We start from the raw sequence: 21,352 nt of genomic DNA on the forward strand, positions 1-21,352 counted from the left end.
TTTCTCTGGTTCCCAGGTGGCATTCAGCACCTCCTGCCTTCTCTTAGTGCCTTTGGTGAGAGACTTTGAGTACAGGGCAGGCTCTGGCTCATGCCTGGGGTGCCAATCTGTGCAGTCTGAAAAGTTCATGTCTTCTTTTTGTGGTAGCTGCTGTGCTGCAAGCAGGCAACACACTTGCTGCCTTTACAGAAGGGCACAGGAGGGTACAGAAATACTGTGTACCTAATAACTTTCTTTTTCTCACACTTTTGCCTAACTGCTTTACTTAGGCATTTGTATTTAGATATATTAAAAACAAAAAGATGACACTGCACTAAAGGTACTGTGCATCAGATCCTGCCAGGTGGTGTGGCAGGATCAGTCTGTTGTTTACCTATGACATTTACATTGTCCCTTCCCCACTCCACACTTTTTGTCCTCTCTCATCCCAGATCAACTTTTTACATCTTTCTAGGAAAGAATTGTAGTCCTGCAGCATCAGCTAACGAAGCTGACAAGGGAAAACACCAGCAAGCTGCACCAGCTGAACAGGTTTTGCCATGAAAAGCATCAGCTTGAAACTGAGCTGGAATCACTGACAACTGGTCAGGTGAGCCTTGTAGCCACTGCAGTGCTTGCAGGTTTGGGACTGTTCAGAAATGGGGAAGTGATCATCTGCCCCCCCCCAGCTCCCTGGTCTCACATCCTGCTCTGCAGTCAGCAGTTTGGGCTAGGAGTGGGGCAGGCTGAATGGCTGCTCCATACCTTACCTTCTCTGCAATTTCTTACTTTGCTGCTTTCTAAGACTGAAACAAACTAATTTCTAATTAAAATATGTCTTGAAGGAATTAAAAGAATATTCCTTTGTTACATGGAAACAGTCATATTACAATCATGTAACAGTATTACAATGAGAAGTGGATTTATTGCTCTGTACCAGGGAGTAAGTGTAAGTTAGTAAACCTTCAGTCTTTCACATAGTTCTGACTAAGGTGGGGAAAAGTTATGGGTATGTCCTGGTTCTTGGCAAGCTTCACTTTCCCTATTTGAAATAAATTTCCACTGTTCATTCTCCATGTTTTCTAGGAGCCATTTTTTTCCTCTCCATTTTTTTTTTTTTTATCTACAGGGCGGAGAATTTGAGGGCACCCGAAGTGCTGACATCAAAGAGACAGCCCGGCTGGAGTCACGGCTCATGCACATGACTTGTGAGGTGGCCCTTCTGAGAGAGGAAATCAGCCAGGGCAGAGTAGATGAGATGTAAAAGAACTTGCTTTACTTAGCAGAAAAGGTGGGTGCCTCTTTCTACAAGCTTTAGCACAAGACTCTGAGATTCAAACTCCCTGTTCAGAAATAGTAACTAACAATCCAAGTCACCCTTAAAGTTAACTGTGGCAGCAGTCATGCCTGGAAGTGCAAAATTAATTGTTTTGGCTATCCAGGGGTTTAGTTGTAAAGAGTTTTATGTGTTTTTTCTATCAAAATATGACTGTAACAATATATTTGGAATAAAAAATAGCAAATAAAACTACTAAATACTGTTATCAGTTCATTGCAGAGGGTTGCACTGGACAAGGTGCGCTGTGTGTGTCCATGTGTGCGGATTATGTCTGTGTCTATCTTCAAACAAGTGGCTGTGGGAAGCTGATTTGAAGTTTCCTTGGGGCAAATATTTATTCTCAAAAATGGTAAAAGAAGTCTGCCTCAAGCAAGCATTTGTTACTGTTGAGCAGCAGTGGCCCTGCTCTGCTAACTGAGCTAGTTAGAGTCCAGGGACACGCTACTGGCCAGGAGAAAGCAAAGGGGCCTTTCTCCTCAGGGAAAGACATAGCATTTACTGGCAGGAGGAGGGTGTAACAAGGGAAAGTCAGCCCGTAATTCCACTGGCTTGCAGCTGCCTGATCTGTCAGAGGGCCAAGCTCTGTATTGCTCTTTTTTGCCTCTCTCATTTGGTGGCGGCAGTATGTGATCATTTACAGCACTTACCCTGCCTGATCGTGAAACTTTCCTTCATCTCCAGGCTGGAGGGGTTGTGTTCTTCCCATGCAAGGCTCCTGAGATGCTAATTTTTAATTGAATAAATTAAAAAACCTCCAGCTGCTCTCGCTATTCCTCCCCATTTCCCACCTCTTGCCACAGGTCTTTGTGTCTCTGTCTGGTGTACACTCAGCAGGCCTCCAGCCATATCCCAGCCAGGCACAAGAGCTTCCTGCTGGCCCCAGCACAAGTGTGTGAATGGTGTTCATGCAGCCTACCCTTACAGGGGGTCCCTGCTGAGGAATACACCTGGTGCTGGGAGCTCTTGTGCAGCTGCAGGTTGTGCCCTGGCAGGTAGGAAATGGCTGGAGCCCCAGGCGAGGGGCTGCCTGGCACCAATCCCTTGCCTAACAAAGGGCAAGGACATACAGTGCCAGCTGGGTAGCCACATACCTAGAGACTCAGCTGGAGACAGGGAACAAGACCCCAGACTCAGCATCGCCAGTGTCTATTTGGAAAACTCCAACTGCAGGAAAATGTCACCTTTCCCCAGATGTCCTGCTAGCTGTATGTCTGCAAGTGAAAAAGAAAAGGCTCATTCTGTGTGAGGAATCAGCTTAGAGCCAGGCACAGCAAAGACTAAAGCCTTTATTTTAGATGTTAAAGCGTGGATTTGTCTTTACAGATAGGCAGCTGCAGATGGCGTGTATGTGAAAGGTTGTTTAAGTTGATTAGGCAGAGTGCATAACTCCAGTCCATTCACAGGAGCATGTTCCTGGAACAAACTTTTCCTGTGGGGGAAAGGAAAAGACCTTTTGGGCAGCATTATTTGTTGTGAAACCCTCGCTGCAAGATGGTGCTGGCAGCTCTGTTTGGACCCATGTCCTGCAGTGTCCCTTGTCCAGCTGTTTCCATTGTATGCTCTGATGGTGCGACTGAGAGCTGCTGCCTTGTTTCCTGGGTCCTCCTGTGACCTTGCTGAGGATGCCTTCTGTCTCCATAGCATTATAAAAGGCACATATACATCTATATACAAGTGCATAAATATATAAATAGGGGTGTTATACAAAAATAAATACCCTTTCTCTTTTTCTCTTTAGAATAAGTCTTTTGCAAAAGGCAGCTTGGTCCCTAGCTGGTGGGAGGATGAATCTCTAAGGGTCTCAGTGGTGGAGGGCTGCTGTTCAGATGTCTTGGTAGGTCCTGACCCAAAGATGTGATCACCGGATTCTGGGCATGGAGATCTCCTCTGGACTGGCAGCAGTCTAGTCTTTCTACCTCTTCAACTGGCACTAGCCCTAAGCAGCAAGGGCTTCCTGAGGGGGAAAGGAGCAAGAAATTATTACAATGCACACTGGAAAGAGAGATGCAGTGGGAGGTTTCAAGTCAACAGTTCAGTTTATGAGGAGGGGAACTCTGATCAAAGAGGAAGATCTGCATTCTGAAAGTCTGTGTGGGAATTCGATGCCATGATCACACAAAACAAGTTTGATCTGCACTACAGGGGTGGATCAATGGATTAGGTCCTAGGGAGATGGATTCATATCACTTGAATACAAGCCATCAGAAAGGCTCTACATTGAGATTTCCCCTCAACAGCAGCCTAAAATGATGAGATGAAGGAGGCATGGAGTTTCCCAAACCACTGACCTTGGTGGAAGAGGGTATCCCGTCGAGCATCCAGGCTAGGCCCTCCCACTTTGCTTCCTATCACTGGATGGTGGAGGCCAACAAAGTGCTCTTGAAGGTGAGGACAATCATCTTGTGGCTGAAGAAGCTGATGAGTGGAGTCATCTGGGAGACTGTAGAGGAAAGAGTTGTCTTCTGTTCTGGAGCTGGGCAATCTGGGGAAGCACGCAAAGAGGTTTAGTGCTGTTTTTTACAGATCTTTCCTCCTTGAAAGATCTAACTCATGTGTCAGCCAGTTCATCAATGCTGTGACATAGAACATTCCTAAATGAAGGGAAGAGCAGAAATTGGGATGTACCAGTGGTATGGGAATGAGGTGATGTGAGACCTGGTATCCATGACCCAACAGCTGGTGAATGCCACAGGAGCTGAGAGGAATAGTGCCTCACAGGGAGCACGGTAATGAAGGATGTATGAACAGTGAGACACAAAGCACTCATTTTGTGTGAGGGAAGATTCTGGGGTAGCTGTTTATCAGCATCAATCACAGATGTTTGCTTCTCTCATCCTGCTTTTCAGTCTCCCACTTAGAAACAGGAGGAGGAAAAGGGGACAGAGGGGAGTAGGTCTTGGCCACCTCTACAATTAAATTATTCCTTCCTGAAATCCTAAGAGTTGTGTGAAGAGAATTTAGACCAAGGTGTCCTAGTGCTGGAGCATGGATTTGTTTCTCAAGAGCTGGGACAGATAGGAGTGTATTGATGGCAGGCCTCTGTGAGGATGTAGTCTTATGGGTCCCCCAGTAGATTGTTCAACCCTCTCTCTACACAGGCCAGGACTCACCTGGAGGGCTGGTAGTCTTGCTGGGCACTCCTATTCTGCAGCACTCCTGCCTGCAGCAAGGCATTGGTCTCCTCGTGTGACTGGAAGGAGAGAAGGATTCTTAGCAGAGCACTGGCACACAGCAGCATTAAGAGGCACGTGCTGATCTGTGAGTCAGAGCCCTGGGGCAGACCGCTGAAGCTCTTACAGCAGAAGGCAGAAAAAGCTGAAACTATTTCTTTTGCTACTGAGGGCAGTGAAACTGAGCACTGAAAAACTCACTTGACACTTACTGCTGAATGAGTGGGGGATAAGCAATTTATCGTCTCAGCTCTGGCACTGCCTCTTACCCTTTTACAGACAGAGTCCTCAGCACTGTCAGTCCCTGTGAGCTTTGCTCAGTGGACAGGAACTACTCCCATAAGAGTTGCCTTTTCTCACTGCCTCCTCCTGCCTTAAGAGGCACCTGGCCCAAGAAACCACCCCTTCATCTGTGTTTTGGAGTCCTTCCTGTTCCCCCCATGTCTCAGACTTCACTACAAAGGAGAAATCTCTTTTGGGAAGCCAGCCTTGCCACTTCTACATGCTGCAAAGTGTGCCAGCCACACCTGGAAAAGCCCTCTTACTGCAAGTGTGGCCTCCAGCTCATGACAAACCAGCTCTTGATTCCAGGTGTGGACTCACCTGTGGCATTTCATCAGGGCTGTAATCTCGGGGCTTGGTGCTTGCGTACCCCACTCCTGCAGAGGTGCAGATGCCATTCAGATGTGCCCTGCTGGCATAGGGCTGCCCATTGGCAAAGGGATGTCCATTGGTACGAGGAGCAGAGATGCCTCTCAGAGGCACCATGGTGTACTGGCAGGATGACACCAGCAGCCCAGCTCCCGGGAAGCCCATGTCAATGGTTTGCTCTGCAGAGGGAAGGAAAAGAAAGTCTGAAGCAAAAATTCGAGGTAAAGTCAAGCTTGTTGAAGCTCAGCATGTATAGGATTAGGCTGTCCTACGAGGCAGCTATTTTGGCATCCAAAGCACTCTTGGAGTTAAATGGTGAAAAGGAGCCCTTCCCCCTAGTCTCAGAGGTTCCTTTGCAACAAGGCAAGCAGGATGAGGAACAAACAGTGGCCTTTGTCTTTATGGGTTCCACGGGACATCTGAGACTTGCCCTCTGTCCATCCCTTCCCTGCTTCCCAGAACTCCCTCACATTTTGGGTATTTGATGCAACTACACCCCGGGTCAGATTTAATCCACAGGCAAACCATATCAGCCCCCAAGAAACAACCCTTACTCTGCTTGGACCAAGCTCTCCAAAGGCAAAAGGGGATGAAAGCCACAATGAGAAGGACAATGGATCCCAGCACAACGCCTACAATCAAGTACGGCAAGTCGCTGGAACGGGCCACCATGGCTCCTGTCCCCAGGCCACTGTGCCCACCACTGAGTGGGGGACGCTGCTGAGGGGGCACTGGGGAGGGTGGAAGGCGACCTGGCAGTCCAAGAGACTTCCGAGCTGTGGAAGGAAGAGAGAATGTTAGAGCCACGGCAGATAGCACAGCAGTCCAGGGATGTTAATGCTGCTGTGGAGCAGCCAGACTTCTATGGTGGCTTGAAAGAAGCACTGCCGGATGACAGAAATCCTAGGCTGATGCATATGGCAGTACAGACTAGGCCTCTGTGCTTGGCTCACGGCTCTGCCAGATCTGCTTGTGGACTGCTCGAGCAAAAGCAAATGCAAAATAGCTTCTCCAAAGCACACACTTGGACTTAATGCTGTTCCCGTCATGAAAGTGCAGCTGCTTTGAAGACAATATGGGGCCTGCTTCTAGTGCAACATGGAGTTCAGCACAGCAAGGGAAAGTGAGCCCTTCTGCTTCCAGTCACCACCCATGTGATAGGCAAACAAAAGGTAACTGCTGCTCTGAGGGACAGCAATGGACTCTGCCCAAGGGGTGAGCACAGACTGGGCACACTGATCAACAGCATGGACAACCCTGTGTCTCTCTTCTCTCCAGTGCTGCCTCCACCACTTCACTGGAGCTTGGGTAATGTACTGTCATGCAGGGATGGTTCCTGCCCTGCTGTGTTCTGACAGCTGCAGGCAGGGAAGGCAGCAGCTGTGCTCCCAGAGCTGCCCTGGGAATCCACTTACCTTTGGTTTCACAGATCATCACATTGCTGAACTCACTTTCACCTCCCTCATTGAAGCACTGCATCTTAATGTCATACGAGGTCTCTGGCTGCAGGTGGCTGATGGAGTGCCAGTACCGATCTCCTGAAGAGGAAAAAAGCACATGGAGCTCTTAACTTCCTCAGGGAACAGGCAGTTGGCCCAGCTCTGCAGCAGTGCCTGGTAAAGCAGCCTGGACAGCTGCTGCCTTTTGTGCACAGGGCTCTTTTTGGCTGTGCTGTCTTCCAGCAGGGACCAGTGGTGGGCCCACTCTCTCTATTTCTCCTACCTTCCACCACGTCCTTCTTGTAGTCACTGTCATTGTCACTGTCAGTGGGGCGGTAGTAGATGTAAAATCCATGGATGGGAGTGTTGTTGTTGCTGGCTGGGATGTACTGCAGAGAATGGGAGGGAGAGCAGAAATTAGCAGAGATGTCCATGCTTGTATTGTACTAGGTGAGGAGCAGCTGGGATAAATGGGATGGGACGGAAGGAAGATAACTTAGCAGAGGGACTTTCCTTGTGTTGCCATTGGTTTGCACAATGAGGGCTTCCCTACAAAAGTTCAGTGCTACTTGCTACTGTCAAGCTTTGCTTCTCTCAGGTAACAGACAAGCTGTGAATCTGGGGTTGTCACTCCAGGCAACCAGTGCTCTGCTCCCTCTCAGCAGCCCCAGACAGTGATTCAAGAGAAAAAAATTCCTGAACAACAGTGACTCAGCTGGGCATGAGGAAGCACACCATCATCTTGACTTCAGTAGGCTCGTGGCTTCCAGACAAACTGGGTCTAGCCATGAACTGGTCACTGCAGGAGCTTTGTGTTTCTGAAGACAGCTCTCTTCCTCCCCCACACCCAGGGCAGTACTGTCCCAGCTCCATGTGCTCTTGCTGTCTTTCACCCAGTGCTTTATCAGCTACTGTTTGAGTTTAAATGAACAGCAGTGCCCATCCTGCCCTGTGGCAATTTCTGGCTAGAAGCAGCTAGGAGAGGAGAGCAGTGCATCCCTCTGAATAAGTTCTAAGCTGTTGAAAACACTCAGATACGGTCTTGTTATCCAAAAGATCCTACCCACTCCTAAAAATCCTCTGCAGTGGTCTGCTGTAAATGATTATCAACATTTAGGATTGTTACCCAGCAAATGAGAGCGAAGGACATATCTGCTGGAGAATACTAGGAGAGAAGAGGTGCTAATGGAGCAAGCAGCCACCCCATGCATTGTTCAACTGTGCTTATTGAACAAAATGTTCAAGACCCCACAGTTATCCATTGAAATCTTCCTGTATACAACGTGGATTCAGATGGAAAGGGTTTCCTAGGCTCTGTGACTTCCTGGCCTTTTATGTGTCCCAAGGCCAGTCCTTTGGCGGACACAGCTATTGGATCCCAGATCCATTTGTGCTGGTGACAAGCTCCATCGTGGTAACCAGGAGGATGTGTAAGCTGGGCAAGGAGCACCCACACACCTGGTTCTTGCCCCTGCAGCGCTCTCCACCCCCAGGAGCCTTACCATCCACTTGAGCATGATGGTGGTCTCGTTGATGGCGTCCGTGAAGGTGATGTAGGGCCCGGCCACGGGGCGCTCGTAGACGCGGTTACTGTACCCGGACACCACGTACGGCCGAGACGCTGCGCTGGGCTCGCTCTCTCCCAGGATGTTCAGCGCCCGGACACGGAATTTATAGGATGTGCCTATGGAGAAAATAGGAAATGAAACGGTTGCAGGGACTGGAGTTTTCCAAGATTTCTACTGTCAGTATGGCCCTGACTGTGAAGAGAGGCTACATCTCCAGAAAGCAGAGAGCCTACAGAAAGTTTGCTGTGGAAGTACAAACACTGAATGGCCACATTTCAGCCATGTTCTAGATGGAGCCTGCTTTTATTTACCTTCCCCAATTCCTGTCTGGATGGTCCAAAGGTCAGATAGTAGTTTTGGAAGGTGTGCAGGGGGTTAAGAAATGCCTGATAGGATATCCTGGCCTGAAAGCGGGTATGGAAATGTCTTCTTCCTCTACTCCATGGGAATTAAGTACATAAACATCAGTTCAAAACACAAACCCTACGTAATTTTTACTCAAACTTCATTTTACTGATCTTTAGTTTGGGGTAGTTATGTTCCCGTTTTAAGCTGTTCAACTCTATGATGAAATCTTTTCTCATGTGAAGTGCAACGGAATTTGTGCACCCATCTGTCTTGCCTGTGACTAAGGAAAGTTCTGTCCTGCTTGTAAAAGGCAAAAGCAAATGCCTTTAGTAACTGTATCCTGTAATACAGAAAAACATGCCTAAGCCTCCCTGAGGGAGGTCAAACCTATGCTGGTCTCTGCAGCTGGAGAAATTGGAGAAGCATCTGCAGCTTTTTCCCCACGCACCTAGGGCAGGAGTCAGGGAAGCTTTGTTTTGCTCACACATGCCAGGGCTGAGCAGGACGTGACAGATCGTTAACCATCCTACAGGGACCATGCAGCCTTCCTACAGACCTCCAGGAAGCAGGGAGGAGAGCACCTGCCTACCTTTCTCCAGGCCTGGGATTTCCACAGAGAGGCGAGAGGGAGGAATGTCACTGGTGGCCAGGACCCAGTCTCCCAACTTTTTCAATTTCTTATACTCCACGCGGAAAGACTGGATGGGGAACCCGCCATTCCCACGGGGGATCCAGGTCACATACACAGATGTCTCTGAGGCCATGGAGATGGTTGGACGGTCCGGTGCCTCTGGAGCTGCAAGGGACCCAGGAGGACATCAGGACGTGAAACATACTCTTCTCACCCTGTCTGGAGGATCCTATGGCTCAGTGGTATGCAGGTGAAGGACTACCTACACTGCACCCAGCCACATGCTCTGTAACTCCTGAATGCTCTTCATTAGAGCTGGCACCCCCAAACCCTCAGGCCTTTCAGTTTGTGCCCACAAGCACCTTTTACTCCTGCTTACATCTTGCTCCTTTTCCACTCCCGGCTCAAGTGGGATGACACAAAGTTTGAGGTGTGATCACCCATCATGGGAGGGAAAGCAGTGTGAGGGGTGGATGTAGGGGTGGAGACAGAGCAAAAAGCCTGGATGATGTGGAAGCAGTGAGCAGGGGGAGACTGATGCAGGGACAACCAAGTGTAGGAGATAGAAACAGAAGAGATTGAGAAGGAACAGCTGAGAAGGAAATAAGGAAAAGTTCTGAACTGTGGAAATGCAATTTGACAGGAAAACAATCAAAAGATGGGAGGAAAATAGATGAATGGAGCTATGGATATGAAAATAAAGACAAAAAATGAATGAGTATGGGGGAGATTGAAGGATGGGACCTCATAGGATTAGGACTGAAGGAGAGAATGTCACAGAAATGATAAAGGCAATAGTCATGATAGAGACAAGGTGGGAAACAACAAATTAGATTGACCAGTAAGGATCTGATGTTCCTCCAGTGCAGCAAGATACCCAAATGGAGCACTCTCTGCACCTGTAAAATGGGAACCAATTGCCCCTAGCCAGGGCTTGGCTGAGAGAGGAGGATGCCAGATCCTGCAGGATGGAACTTGGTCCCTGTTCCTCCCTCACACTCCATCAGCACCCACTGCTGCAGTGCAGTTTGTTGCTCCTGTGCCTCACATATTCACAGATTCCAAGACAGGGCTTTCTAAACCCTCTGTGTGGAACTCAGAAAAAGGCAGAGAGTTGCTGAGACGTCCTCACATTAAAGGTGGGGCCAGGCAGTGGGATTTGCCTGCTCTCCAGGACTCGCTGTCTGCCAAGGCCAGTAGCAGGAGTGTCCAAGAAGGACCTCTCCTTGTCAGAAGCTAGAAACCACCCATCCAGCACTGCACTCTTGATTTACCCAGTGGAGACTTCAACCCCAGCATGCCTGGCCACTGCCACCACCCACAAGAGACCCAGCACCCTTCACCCTCCCCGGTGCCAGTTCAGGGAGGGCCTTACGGGACAGACGGCTGTTGTCGGCCTGGTTACTGCTCTGCGTGCTCGTGCCTGGGTCATCCCTCTGGATCTGCTGCTCTTTGCTGGCAACAATCTCTGGTTTTGGGCGCCGGCCTGTGCAGAAGGGAGAGGTGGCATCAGTAACAGAGAGATGCACTCAGAATTAACTTTTGCTGCGATGAGGAAAGCAAATATTCCCAGACAGGATGTGGAGGTAAGTACGTCCTAGACTCTAACAGCCCTAGGGGCTCAAAGCACTCAGCCTGTTGGCAGGAACGAAAGCTAAAGGGGCAGATTTGTTAATAATCCCCCTCAAATTTAATTTTCTACAACTTTTAATTGGCTTTCTTGAAATGTTGCTAGATTTCTGTCTCCAGGCAGAGGATGGATTAAACAATCTCTTGACATTTATGCAAGACACATTTTGACAGTTCTGCAGGTGTTCAACTGAGACCCCAAGGAAAGAAGAGACTTATTCCAACTCACACAGAGGATGGGTTGGAATTTTCCCCATCCTACCCCTTCACTTTCCCTTCTGACAGTTGCTCTAAGCTGTGGACAGATGGGTTTCCAGAGCAGAAACACTCCCATTGTCCAAAGGCTGGTGCTTTGTGCCTCAGGGCTGGGACAGGATGTTCCAGAGGGCCACTCCCCTGACTCAGAGCGAAAGGGAACCCAGGGAAGGTCTGTCCTTTACCGGTACGGAAGGTCACCATGGCTGTCTGTCCCTCGCCAGCACAGTTGTGAGCAGCCATCTCCACCTCGTAGAGGCTCCCAGGGTCCAGCCTGGTGAGGGTCAGGCGGTGCTGCGAGGCTGGGACATCCCTCACAGCCCAGCTGTCCGAGGCGTTGGTGACCTGCTGAGAGACCAATGCAGGTGTTGCAGAGCTTGGGGCAGGCTGGGCTTCTTGTGGGCACTGAGCTCAGAAACTTTATTAGTAAGTTGTATACCAACCACATTTACCTTCTTGTCCTTCTTGGCAAAGGAAGGAGATGTTTCCAGCCTGATTTTACAAAGCAATTCAGGTATAAGCAGGACAACTCACCCAAGCCCCAGAGCGTTTTCTTGACCCCAAGGTTCATTCAGCCCTGTTCTATCCTCCAGTTCCCTTTGATACCACCACCACTCTATGTGTGTAAATCTCCAGAGCAGGAGTGGCCCCCAAAATGCAGCATTAGCCACAGGACTGAGCTGCTTTAGGAGCCAAATCTCTCCTGCAGCCCAGCTGCTGAGCTGCTCATTTAGATATTGGCCATTTCTGTGGGATGAGGTACCCAGGCACAACTTTGTTTTAATGAGTTTTATCAAGCCTCACCCTGGCACTTTGGGGCTGAAATGAAGAACCATAATATTAGGGCAAAGGTTTCTGCAGGGAAGAGACTGTACATGGCCATAGCCCTCAGAAAAGCTTGGAAACATGGGGGGTTTTTTTTGTGATACCCTAGTGCCCCATGCAGAAGGGGAGGGAAGGTGGAACCTTCCTCCTTCTCCCCAGCTGCAAAGATAATATTTTTGCAGGCAAACAGGCAGGACACTGAAGTGACCCGGTGCCAAAAGGAGAATTAGTAATGCAGGCAACGCAACAGAACGGAAATGCCAAGACTCTGCTGTATCATTCATCTTCCCCAAGCGTTTGACACTGACTGATTAATGCCTGCCTTGTTTTATTTTTATTCCTGAGCCTGCAAAAGTTGTGAGGCCAAGGAGGGGAGCCCTAAAAGCTGCTAATATCCAGGAAAGGGAAAGAGAAATTCTTAAGAAACAAAAATAAGGGCTGCATGGCATCTGACTGCTTGCAGGCTGCTGAGAGTTTGGGGCAGTGTAGGAACAGAGTAAAAAGAGACATTCACAGACATTTTCTAGAGAAGAAGCAGAACCTTGCCCAGTACAAATGTAGGTCTCCTGTCAGTAGATCTAACTTTCTTTACAGCTGTCTTCTACACAAAGAGCCTTTTCTTTTGTTGCTAAATTGATTCCTTCCCTCTCCACACACATGCTTTTCCAGTCAGAAATGTCAAAACCAGATCATTATTTAACTCGATCCTAAGAATCTTGGATAGAAAGAGACTCTTTTAAAACACATTTAAGAGTTATTGGGACTAATTCCTTCCCACACAATCCTTAAGCATCCCAAGAAAGAGTCTCCAGCTGAGAATTTGGACTACACTGAAAACATATTACTGCAAACTGCAGTGACCCATGGTAACCTTCACTGCCCCATAGCCCCTTCCAGGTGAAGCGCTGAAAAACAAATCAAATATGGACAAACTCCAAGGCTGCAAGTTAAGATTGCAAGCAGAATTAGTAGTTACATGATACACCACTGGAGAATAAATCTCTCCTTGGCAGACAACCAGAGCCAATAGTCTGGGGATGCTTTTGGCAACTTTGTTTTTTATTTAAGCTTGCCCTATTGTGTTCCTGTGCCAGGATCTTCTCCCTTTGTTTTAAAGGGCTCTTTAAAGAGATGGTTAGCTGAAATCCTCATCTTAATTTTTTTTAGAAAGAAATCAAGGATTGTAACAGTCTTCTATTACACTATATTTTCACAAAAGCACAAAATTCCAGGAAAATAGATACATATACTCACATGTACATGAAAACAGTGCCTTGCAGTGGGTGGGAATCCCAAACATGCAATCTGGCATGTTTTTGGAACTACTCAAACCCTCTGGGGTTTGAGGCAAAACCTGCCTCTCTACTGCAACTCCCTGCCTACCCAAAGGAAAGAAAAGCAGCAGACAAAAAAATTCAAGCCTCTTTTTCCCACTTATCCCCAGCAAAATGGAAAGAGATACTATAGAACTCAAAACCAGAATTTTTCCCTCAACAGTGCTTCACCATTTAAAGAAACTGCTGGGCTGCAGCTGTGCCTGCAGCGCCGTGAAGCATCCTAGAGGGAGGAGCCCATGGGCTCCAGCAGGACTTGGCTGTGCACCATGTGCTCACACTGTCCCACCTGCAAGCGATGTACACCACAGTGCACTGCCTTCCAGCTACAAGAATAAATCTGGGGGATAAGGACCTTCCCAGAGGATTTAGCACAGCTATGACAGTTCTCTGCTGGATCCTCACACTCACTGAGCATGGGCACTTCAGTGCTGCTGAGGAGGGCAGCCACATGCAGTGGAGAGGCTGCTGCTCTGTGTCCTGCAGCCCGTTCAAGGAGAGGTGCTCCAGTGGCTTGTGCCAAGACAAGTCATTGTGCAGAACAAATTATTGTGCAACCTGCCCTCAGGGCTTCCTACCTGTGCAAGCACACAACTACGAATTGGGCATGGAAGCTACTGGTAAGTGTGTGCATGTGCCTTCTGCATACTTAGGTGTTGTGGTGTGTTTTATGCTTGTTCAGTTTTCCCCCCATTGTTCTCTCAGAAGGTCCTGCCCTGTTACCAGTTTGTGTCAATCCCCAAACCCCTCCCCAGTTGTCTTGGTTATCTTTCTTGTTCCCCACCCCTGGCAGCCTGCCTGTCACTCGACACCCCGGCCTCTTTTTCTAGAGAGTTCGGGCCAGGGTGTCGAGTGATTGGGTTAGGGGCCAGGGTCCCTCCCGCAACTGTGTTTGATGGGTTCTCCGATCATGCCAATCCTTAATGTATCCCTCTCTGATTTGCTATCTTTCACCCCTCCCACCCTCTGTAAAACCCGAGGCTTTCCCTGCCTCGGGGCTCTCAGCTTCTTCCACCGAAAAACTCCACGTTTCCCTACCAATAAAACCACCCCCCCCCGAAGAAACTGAGAGTCGCCTCTTCATTTCATCCTGCGACTTCGGAGCTCTCTACTGCGGCCACACGTCCGCAAGGCTTGACATCGCCTTGGGCACAAAGCCCTGACTTTGGGTTGGGGAAAGTGCCTTACTGGCTGGAGGTTGGCTGGACACTTATCTAGCCTGGGCGTTTTACTTTCCACCGGCCACCGCTCCACTTAGGCAGGCAGGCACTGCCACTGGGCTCTTCCTGGATAGCTCAGCAAACCTCCTGTCACAGCCTGTATCCATCACACCTCAACAGGCTGAGACCGCAGCTCAGGAGGTCCCACTAACCAGTACCATCAGTGAGCAATGGGTGCCCCTGCCCATGAAGCATGAAACACGTGGGGAGGCCACCACTCCACCCACGGAATGGTGCAGAGGGAAGACGGGAGCAGGGCAAAACAGGGATACCTTGCGATGCTTCACCACGTAATAGAGGATCGGGGCTCTGCTGTCAGGCCGGCGTCTCCACACCAGGTCGTAGCTGTCTGTCTTGGATGTCCGTGGAGAACTGAGGATGATGGGGGCTTCGGCTGGAGTCACCAGCTCTTTGTTGGCTGCACACTGTGGAGATGCTGCTAGAGGGGTTGTCCCAGGCTTTGGCAGTCCAGCTATATCCAAGGGCAGCTTTAAGGCGCTGTCTCTGGAAGGTGGTGTTGGAGGTTGAGCTGAGTCCAGCTGGGCATCTCGCCCAGGGTTGAGTGGAGCTCCTGAAAGACAAGGTGTCACAGCAGAGTAAACACCTATCCCAGTCTGTGGTTGAGGCAGAGCTGTGAGCCCCTTGTGCGGTGCTGCCTGCTGCACCACTCAAAAAGGTATTGGCAACAATCCCTCCTTCCCCTGCTATAAACCATAGGGTTCTCTGTCTCTCTACAGTTCCTCTGGTAAGTTGAACTGTGTAAGTTCAACAGGGTCCAAGGAATCAGGTAGTACCTCTCCTACCCCAGGTGAATTCAGTTTTTAAGCTCTTGCTCAGTGCAAGTTCAGAGACAGAGCTAAGCCATGGGGTGAGGCACTACACCTAGATGTCTTGTGTCTCTTGTGTAGAGATCACCCAAATGTGCACTCATGACCCCACCCTTAGAAGCAAAACTGGTGTCACGTGTTCCCACAGGGAGATATGGAGACCTCAGGCAGAGAAGCGCTTGCAGCGCAGGTTAAATAGGAAGCAGGGGCAACACCTCAACTTCCTTCCCCTGCTTCCCCTGTCCTTGTCCTGTCTGTTAGGCTGTGACTGAATGGCCATGACTTTGGGGAGAGGGGCTTACCCGGGCCAGCTGTCCTCAGCTGCACCATGGCTTGGGCGCTGCCCACCTCATTCTCGGCCATGCACTGGTAGATGCCCTCGTCCTCGGGCCCCACGCTGAGCAGCCGCAGCGCCCGGCGCGACAGCCGCAGCCGGTGGCTGCCCGACAGAGGCACCGCGTTGCGCAGCCACATCACCGAGGGCTGCGGGTTCCCTCGCACCTTGCACGTGAACTTGGCACTCTGGCCCCAGGGAATGATCTGCTGGGATAGCTCCATGGTGACCTCTGGGGGTTCTGTGTGAGGAACAGACACAGACTGTTGAGCACCACTTGGCTGGGAGCATGGCACGGTCATGGCTTTGCACTTTCCTCTCTGGCAGGGATGAGAGCAGAGTGATGGATCATTTCCTACCCTAAAGTCCCACTACTCCCTCTGTGGGGGCCCACATGGGTCTGCTTCAATGCCCCTCCCCTTCAGCATCCACATAAGCTGCAAAGGGAGGTAGCCCAAGGCCATCTGCCCTCTCACATGACATCAGACATCTACAAGTCCCATTTTTCTGAGCTGAAATGCTACTCTGCAAAGACTGTGCTTGTGCCACAACACCACAATGGCGGCACCTGATGAAATGCAATCTGTGAAACATAGGCTTAATCTCCCTAAAAATTGTGAGACTGGGAAGTTATGTGTGGTAGAAATATCTGAGGTGTAGTATCCCTTACATTTTCCACTCCATATAGAGCTTCCCTACAACAGAACAAAAAACAGAACAAAACAAAGACACTCTAGTGTCTTCCTTATGCCAATGTCAAGTATGTCTAAAAAGCAACCAGGCTTCCACTAGAAAGTATTAGAACAAAAGCAGTGCCACAAATTACAGGATAAGAGCTTCTGCAGAGGAAAGGAGAATCCATCATCTTCAGCCCATGGTGGGAGCCAAGAAGGAGGAACTACAGCCCTGAAGAAAGAATTAGTCTGGTCTCCTGGAAACTGGAACCACAAGCAGGGGTTTGCATTACATTGTGGTTTGTCCAGGGAGAGGAAGAGTGCTTCAGAGCTAGTATCTTCCCCTAAAAGAAGATGAGACATCCAAGTCCTTCCTGAAACGACAGCTCCAGCAGCACTCACCAAACACCTGCACGTTGTAGAAGATGAACGCGGCCCCGGCCTCCCCAACGCCATTGTCAGCTGTGCAGCTGTAGGTGCCCGAGTCCTCCTCGCTCGTGGGGTCGATCAGGAGGTTGCTGAGCAGGAAGCGCGTCTTGTTGTAAGCGGAGACGCCGGAGCCATCCTTGGCCCAGGTGACCCGCGGTGGGGGGATCCCGCTGGCCACACACTCCAGAATCAGGCTCTGGCCCTTGGTGACAATGATGGTCTGAGCCTCAGGAGGGTAAATTATCCGTGCTGCTTCCGCTGTGGAGCCTGGGGAGGAGAGATGGAGGAAGGAGGTGCATGGGAAAGAAGGTGGATGGTGGGAGAGCACCCTGTGCAGTGGGTTAAGTAGGGATAATGGTAGGGCGCACTGTTTTCCTCTGCTGGGATGGTAAATGGCAATGCAGGACCAGAGGGACATTCTGTAAGGGTTCTCTGCACACACCAAAGCCACCTTGCCAAAGGGCTAAGGGCCTTTGCCCGCCCACCACCAAGAACAAATCCTAAGGAAGCATGGCAACTCCAGGGCTGCATACACATACTCCAGGAGCAGACCTTGGGGCCTTCTGCTGCTGGAAAGGAGTTTTCTCAGCAACTGATAATGGTTCACACAGAAAACCAGCTGTACCAGATAGCACTGATCAGTGCCCCCAGAGCTGGAGATGTGTGGTGAAGGGAGAAGGCTTACGTCTCACACGGAGCCTCTCACTGGAGACTGAAGTTTTCACTTCCTGTGTCACGGGGTTGTAGGCAGCACATTTATAAGTCCCCTCATCCTCCTGGCTGGCATTAACGATCTGAAGGTTTCCAGATGGCATAATAAGATAATTGTCTGTAGAGAGAAGAGAAAGTGGCACATGATCACAAGATATACTCCTGTCCAACCTCCATGGAACTCCTGTCCATGGAACACATGCAGTGTCCTGAAGAAAAGGTGGACAAGGGGGAAAGAAAAAACCATGATGTCCCAGGCAGCATGGACATCAGGGAGACCATGCCAGGGACCCTGAAGTAACTTGTGTTCAGACAGGTGGCAAAGGGACAAGGAGGCAGCAGGTAGAGATAGCTACTGCTGGTAAGGAAGGGTGAAACTGAGGGTCCTGTGGCGGAACCTGTTGGGACAGACCCCTGTGCACTCACCTCGGGAGGCCTCCAGCCACTCCTGCTTCACACTGTAGCGGACCTGGGCCTTGGGGTGACTTTCGGGCAGGTCGCAGGCAATCACGGCTGTGTTCCCTTCATCCACCTCAATCACATGCTGGCCATCAAACTTGAAATCTTTGAGATCTGCAAAGAGAGCAGAAGACAAGGCATCTCAGTTGCTGGCTAAACATCTCAGCTATCAGCTCATGCTCTCCCATGAACTCGGGTCTGTTTCCTTGTGGTGCCAGCAGAGGACTGCTGTGACCCCAGCAGCTAGGGAAACTGGCTTCCTTTCACAATTCCCCCTCCCCGCCCCCCCTTTTTCCTACAAAATGAGTAACTTAAAACACAGCTTCTGGAGAAACCGCCTGCTCCAGGGCTGGGAAACTGGGGGTGAAAAATCCTGGCCTGAGAGTAAAAAATAAGCCAACTTACTGCAGCACGGAAGGGCAGCCAAAAATGCTCCTTCTGCCGCCTGCTATTTCACACATGGCTGCTGTCCTGCTACTGAGAAGCTGACTTTGTAGTCATAACTCAGGAAGCCCAGCCTGCTTCAAGGGTATACAGATGCCCGGTGGGAGGAAGTGTGTGATGCTTCCTGAGCTCCTCCCACACCTGAGAAATCAGCATCTCTGCTCCAGGCACTCTTGCTCCAATCAAATATCTTGCAGCTGGAAGTTGGTTAACCACACGTGTGCCCAAGCTCCAGTTAAAAGAACAGGGACTTGCAAGGAAAACCAGCTCCTCCTCTACATGGCACAGCTGCTCCTTCCCTAAAGCAGCTGTGAAAACCCTGTCCCACCACATCCCTCTGCCCATGCTGTGATGGGAGTTCCCACCCTGGCTGGGCTGATGTGGGGAGCAGGACTGGAAGCACAGGAACTAAGAAGAAGGGGTACCTAACTTTTTGTTTTCTTTTCCCTGTTTTTTTAAAGCAGGAGGAGAGGACTGCAGCAAAACCCCACAGATCTGGAAGGGCAGGGAGCATACCAACCTGGCCCCATCAAACTTTTCAGAGAGAAAACTGGTTTCCATTCTCTCTGGGCGTGATGGCAAATCTTGCCGATGCACTTCAAGCTTGAAGTTTGTCTCAGACACCTATGCTGTGAGGGAGGAGGTTTTGTGCCAGGAAAAAGTCCCTCGTGTGCATTTTTACAATGCTGTACACCAGCCCAGGTGTTTTCACCCCTAGTGAAAATGGCACATCCCACAGTTGGTTGTTGTCACAGGTGACAGGTTACACTGTCATATCAAGGCTCAGGTTGGTGCCTCTTCCCAGGATCAAGGGCTAACAGATCTCCTGAATGGCATGCCACTAATTCTGGATCAGACCACACTTCCTTTGCAAAACCCCACTCTAATGCAGTGTGCTGCATTTTGCAGCCACGGCACAGCCACGTGCTGTCAACAGCTCCCTCAGTCCCAGAAACCCATCCCAGGACGTGGCACCCGTGACCTCGGGCAGTTTGGGGGCCAGGGGGGCAGCAGGAGGGCTGGCGGCGGGCGGGCGGCAGGCAGCCTCCCTTGGCAGCCCCAGCCAGCAGAAAAATGTGTTCTCTGGGAAATGCAGCAGCGCTCCAAGGGCAAAAGACAACTCTGGCTCCAAGCTTCTCCCACCCACAGTCATGGAAAAGTGACATGAAATTTCTCAAGTAGATTTTCTGATTAAAGCAAGACCCTTTATGGAGTTTAAATAAAAACCAGCTCTCTTGGCAAGGCATCGAGAAAGCCTCCCCGAGCGCGGTGCGGAGGGGTTGTCGGGCAGCTGCTGGGGGAGCCAGCGGTCCCGGGCCCAGATCTGAGGGAAGGGGAGGAGGTTGAAAAGAAAAGGGGAGGTTTTGCAATGTCATAAAAATGATTTGCAGTGAACATGCTTAATACTTCTGGAATTTCTTGGCATTGTTCAATTAAAAAAAATAATAAAAAGAAGGGATACGGCTGAACTTCAGAAATGTGATTAATTCTTTAAGACAAGCTGAGGAGGGGAGCCATGTTTCCATTGGAAATTAAAGCCAGATGAAAGTTAACTCTTAACTTGTGAAAAGCTGGCAGCGCCTCACACTCCTCCTCCAACGAAAGTTACTGCTGGGGCAGGGAACGATGATGGATATTTTCTCCTCTTTGCTTTTTATATTTGATCAAGGAATAAAACAGTGAGAGCCACAGAAATGGAAAGAGGTGGAGAAGTGGCGAAAGCCCAGGGTCTGCCTGCCCACACTGCGCATGTTTTGCTGATCAACGAAATATAAACGAGCATCAGAAAAATTAATGTGTGCCTTGGTGGTCTGGATTCATCACAGCCAAATTAAGATTTTGGAGCCAAGGCACAGGCTCCAGCAATGCTGGCAGGGATCTGCACACACACACTTACATGGAGCACGTGTACATGCACACATACCCTGAGGAGAAGAAGTGGCCCAAGAGCCTGGAAAAAGAGCAGACCCAAGGTCCTGGCATAGCAGAGCCATTTTGAAGATGGAAAATGATGACCCTTAGCCATGGCACCCCCTGGGATGGCTGTGGGCTGGGCAGACATGGGGGCCTCTCCCAGACAGCCCCCCAGATGGTGGCTCAGCCCAAATATCACAGCTGTGGGTGGTGCAGCTCCACAGTAGGGAGCTGCAGCTCTTCCTGGCTTCCCCTCAGCCCAGAAGTGAGGGACAAGAGGTGAAACTGTAGACAATGGGGGAAAGAACAGAGGAAAGGAAGGGATCCTGAGGGGGCTGGGGGACCAAGAACCAGGTGCCTTTGGAGAAGCAGAGTGAAGCTGGCAGGGGAGAGGGGAAAAATAGCAGAACTGGGACAAACTACTTTCTCATATGCCAAGTGTACGAGCTTCCTGCCAAACTACTCTCCTAAATTCCTACTTCCCCACAAAGAACAAGACTGGTTCACTTGCCAGTGGATTTTGGCCACAGGCAATCTCAACTGCCCTGCTCCCCTGCCCTGCATACCACTGGTATGGGCATGCAGAGCCATCCTTTAGGGCCAATGGGTCAGCCAGACCTGTGGTGAGGGGTGGTCAGGGTCACCCCTGTCCCCCTCTGTGCATGGGACAAGCTCCCCCACAGATCCTGTTGCATTTGGCCCCAGCACAGCAAAACAGAGGGCACAGTGCCAAGCTGGGACAACCAGCTTCGTCCTGGGGAGTTCAAACAAGCTGCCTCTGAGTTGTGGGGCGACCATGCATGTCCCCCCCAGCAGGGAGGGCTGGAGGACAGGATCCATGCCAGGGGGATATGCAGCACTTGCCCCTTCAGCTGCGCAGCCAGTGGTAGCCAGGCCCCACATCTAACATGCAATTTGCAAAGGAGTCTAACAACCACTGCAGCTGGGAGAAACCACATCCCCTCTCACTGGCTGAGTTTTCCTTCTCATATGGCAGCACCCAGCGCGCCAGCCCATGTTCTTGTCCTTAAAAGACACGCCTGACCACAGTGAAGCAAGTCCTCATCTCCCAGCCATTGTCCAGGAGGTGCTGCGGACAGACAGACTGAGCACTACCAATCCCAGCCGTACTGGGACAAGAGGGCTTTTTCCCCCCTTTTTTTGTTTAGGAG

General features: G+C 50.2%; 2 protein-coding genes across 7 annotated transcripts in view; one reads left to right on the top strand and one right to left on the bottom strand.

The window, feature by feature from the left end:
- Positions 1-1,531, top strand: part of CFAP44 (cilia and flagella associated protein 44) — a 41,757-nt gene extending 40,226 nt beyond the window's left edge. For 4 of the 5 annotated variants that reach the window (XM_077174305.1, XM_054627667.2, XM_077174304.1 and 1 more), the window contains exons 33-34: positions 455-589; positions 1,109-1,531. In XM_077174305.1, coding sequence (XP_077030420.1) covers positions 455-589; positions 1,109-1,243 — 270 coding nt within the window. In that variant the 3' untranslated portion in view covers positions 1,244-1,531. The remainder of the gene's footprint in view (positions 1-454; positions 590-1,108) is intronic. The other variant, XM_077174307.1, reaches the window with a different exon arrangement.
- A 1,057-nt stretch (positions 1,532-2,588) lies between these two features.
- Positions 2,589-21,352, bottom strand: part of BOC (BOC cell adhesion associated, oncogene regulated) — a 55,472-nt gene continuing 36,708 nt past the window's right edge. The window contains exons 4-19 of one of the 2 annotated variants that reach the window (XM_077174309.1): positions 17,790-17,936; positions 17,338-17,481; positions 16,626-16,919; positions 15,518-15,790; positions 14,661-14,959; positions 11,195-11,354; positions 10,501-10,611; positions 9,084-9,290; positions 8,081-8,262; positions 6,862-6,967; positions 6,555-6,677; positions 5,694-5,915; positions 5,092-5,318; positions 4,429-4,508; positions 3,607-3,800; positions 2,589-3,272 (exon numbers count right to left, since the gene is read on the bottom strand). In XM_077174309.1, the coding sequence (XP_077030424.1) occupies positions 3,088-3,272; positions 3,607-3,800; positions 4,429-4,508; positions 5,092-5,318; positions 5,694-5,915; positions 6,555-6,677; positions 6,862-6,967; positions 8,081-8,262; positions 9,084-9,290; positions 10,501-10,611; positions 11,195-11,354; positions 14,661-14,959; positions 15,518-15,790; positions 16,626-16,919; positions 17,338-17,481; positions 17,790-17,936 (2,954 nt within the window). In that variant the 3' untranslated portion in view covers positions 2,589-3,087. Of the gene's footprint in view, positions 3,273-3,606; positions 3,801-4,428; positions 4,509-5,091; positions 5,319-5,693; positions 5,916-6,554; positions 6,678-6,861; positions 6,968-8,080; positions 8,263-9,083; positions 9,291-10,500; positions 10,612-11,194; positions 11,358-14,660; positions 14,960-15,517; positions 15,791-16,625; positions 16,920-17,337; positions 17,482-17,789; positions 17,937-21,352 lie in introns of both variants that reach the window. The other variant, XM_054655104.2, reaches the window with a different exon arrangement.

This window comes from Agelaius phoeniceus, chromosome 2 (assembly GCF_051311805.1).
Source record: "Agelaius phoeniceus isolate bAgePho1 chromosome 2, bAgePho1.hap1, whole genome shotgun sequence".
Lineage (NCBI taxonomy): Eukaryota > Metazoa > Chordata > Aves > Passeriformes > Icteridae > Agelaius > Agelaius phoeniceus.